The sequence below is a fragment of the Glycine soja genome, chromosome 6 (genome assembly GCF_004193775.1).
Source record: "Glycine soja cultivar W05 chromosome 6, ASM419377v2, whole genome shotgun sequence".
Lineage (NCBI taxonomy): Eukaryota > Viridiplantae > Streptophyta > Magnoliopsida > Fabales > Fabaceae > Glycine > Glycine soja.
The window spans coordinates 5,998,323-6,000,030 of NC_041007.1; the positions used below are offsets into that span (position 1 = coordinate 5,998,323).

The 1,708-nt window shown below is 51.2% G+C and overlaps 1 protein-coding gene across 1 annotated transcript; it reads left to right on the forward strand.

Annotated features, from left to right (window-relative positions):
* On the forward strand, positions 1 to 1,708 carry LOC114415067 (F-box protein AFR-like). The gene has a single exon (XM_028379589.1). It carries the CDS (start codon positions 137 to 139, stop codon positions 1,334 to 1,336), a length of 1,200 nt encoding a protein of 399 aa, XP_028235390.1. The 5' UTR covers positions 1 to 136; the 3' UTR covers positions 1,337 to 1,708.

Sequence of the window (1,708 nt, forward strand, 5' to 3'; positions counted from 1 at the left end):
AGAGCAGAAAAAAAATTATAGAGATATCTGATCCAAACCCGCATATCGGCCACAGAAGCACCAGACCCCACTTCCACTCGCGTTCCCATCCTCCAACTAATATCAAAATTATAAGTCCATTTGGATTTGGGTCACAATGATTAACACTTTTGTGTTGGCCATCACCACTCATTCATCCCATCTACTACTCCTACTCCAAATAATTATATTTATAAAGACCTTCCTTCCCGAGTTTTCTCTTGGATTATTTCTGAACCCCAACACAAAATTCACTATCTTTAGAGCCATGGCGGTTGTGGGAGGCGAAAAGGAGAAAGAGGAGCTTATTCCCGGGTTACCCTACGAAATTGCAGAGCTATGCCTTCTTCACGTTCCGTATCCGTACCAGGCACTGTCACGCTCTGTTTCGTCCACGTGGAACAGAGCAATAACGCACCCTTCCTTTATTTACTCCAAGAAGACCCTCTCCCACCCTCATCTCTTCGTACTAGCGTTTCATTCACAAACCGGGAAAATTCAGTGGCAGGCTTTGGACCCTTCCTCGGGGCGCTGGTTCGTTTTACCGCAAATGCCCTTGCCGGAAAACACTTCCTCCACGGCGTTCGCGAGCGCGGCGCTGCCGCGCCAGGGGAAGCTCTTTGTCATAGCCGGCGGCGGCGAAGGTTCCGACACCCTCGTCTACCGCGCCGCCACGAACCAGTGGGCACTGGCGGCGCCCACGCCGGGTGGGAGGAGGAGGGGCTTCTTCGCGGCGGAGGGAGTGGAGGGAAAGATCGTGGCCGTTGGGAGCGGCGGCACGGACATCTACGATCCGGAAAGCGACACGTGGCGGGAGGGGAAGACGCTGGGAGGGGAGCTGGAGAGGTACGAGGTTGTGGCGGCGGGGGGGAAGGTTTACGTGAGCGAGGGGTGGTGGTGGCCGTTCATGTTGAGTCCACGGGGATGGGTGTACGAAACGGAGAGGGACACGTGGCGGGAGATGGGGAGCGGAATGAGGGAGGGATGGAGCGGGGTGAGTGTGGCGGTCGGGGGAAGGGTTTTCGTGATCGCGGAGTACGGGGACGCACCGGTGAAGGTCTACGACGAGGAGTTCGACACGTGGCGCTACGTGAAAGGGGGGAGGTTTCCCAGGGACGTTATAAAGAGGCCGTTTTGCGCCACGGGGTTGGAGGACCGAATCTACGTGGCGTCTTTGGATTTGAACGTGGCCATTGGGAAAATTAAGGTGGGTGTGAATAGTAATAATGAGCAAGTGAGTGTGACGTGGGAGGTTGTGGAGGCACCGCGTGCTTTCCGTGAATTCTCTCCTTCTAGTTGCCAAATGCTCTATGCTTGAATTGTGGCCAGGGTGGACATGTTACTAGTTTTGTTCTATTAGGCAAAGTGAACATAACATGTCTTGGATCCCACTTTGCCACTCATTTCTATTTTATTAGTGGCTTTGGTGGATCTTAGAGTTGTTACTTCAGTCTGAATCGCAGTCTCTGTAGTGCAGATTAGGAACACAATGTGTGTGGTAGCCTGCTAGGATAACACCATAATTATTCAACATGTCTTCTTCGCCTACAACTTGGATTCGGAAAAAGGGAAATCATAGCTTTCAAGCTTCATCGTGGAGGCCATGTTCTGAGCTACTACTATAATTATTTAAACCTAATATTATTTTTAAAAAGTAGAGAAATATACTGATATTTCGCTTTATGATCTA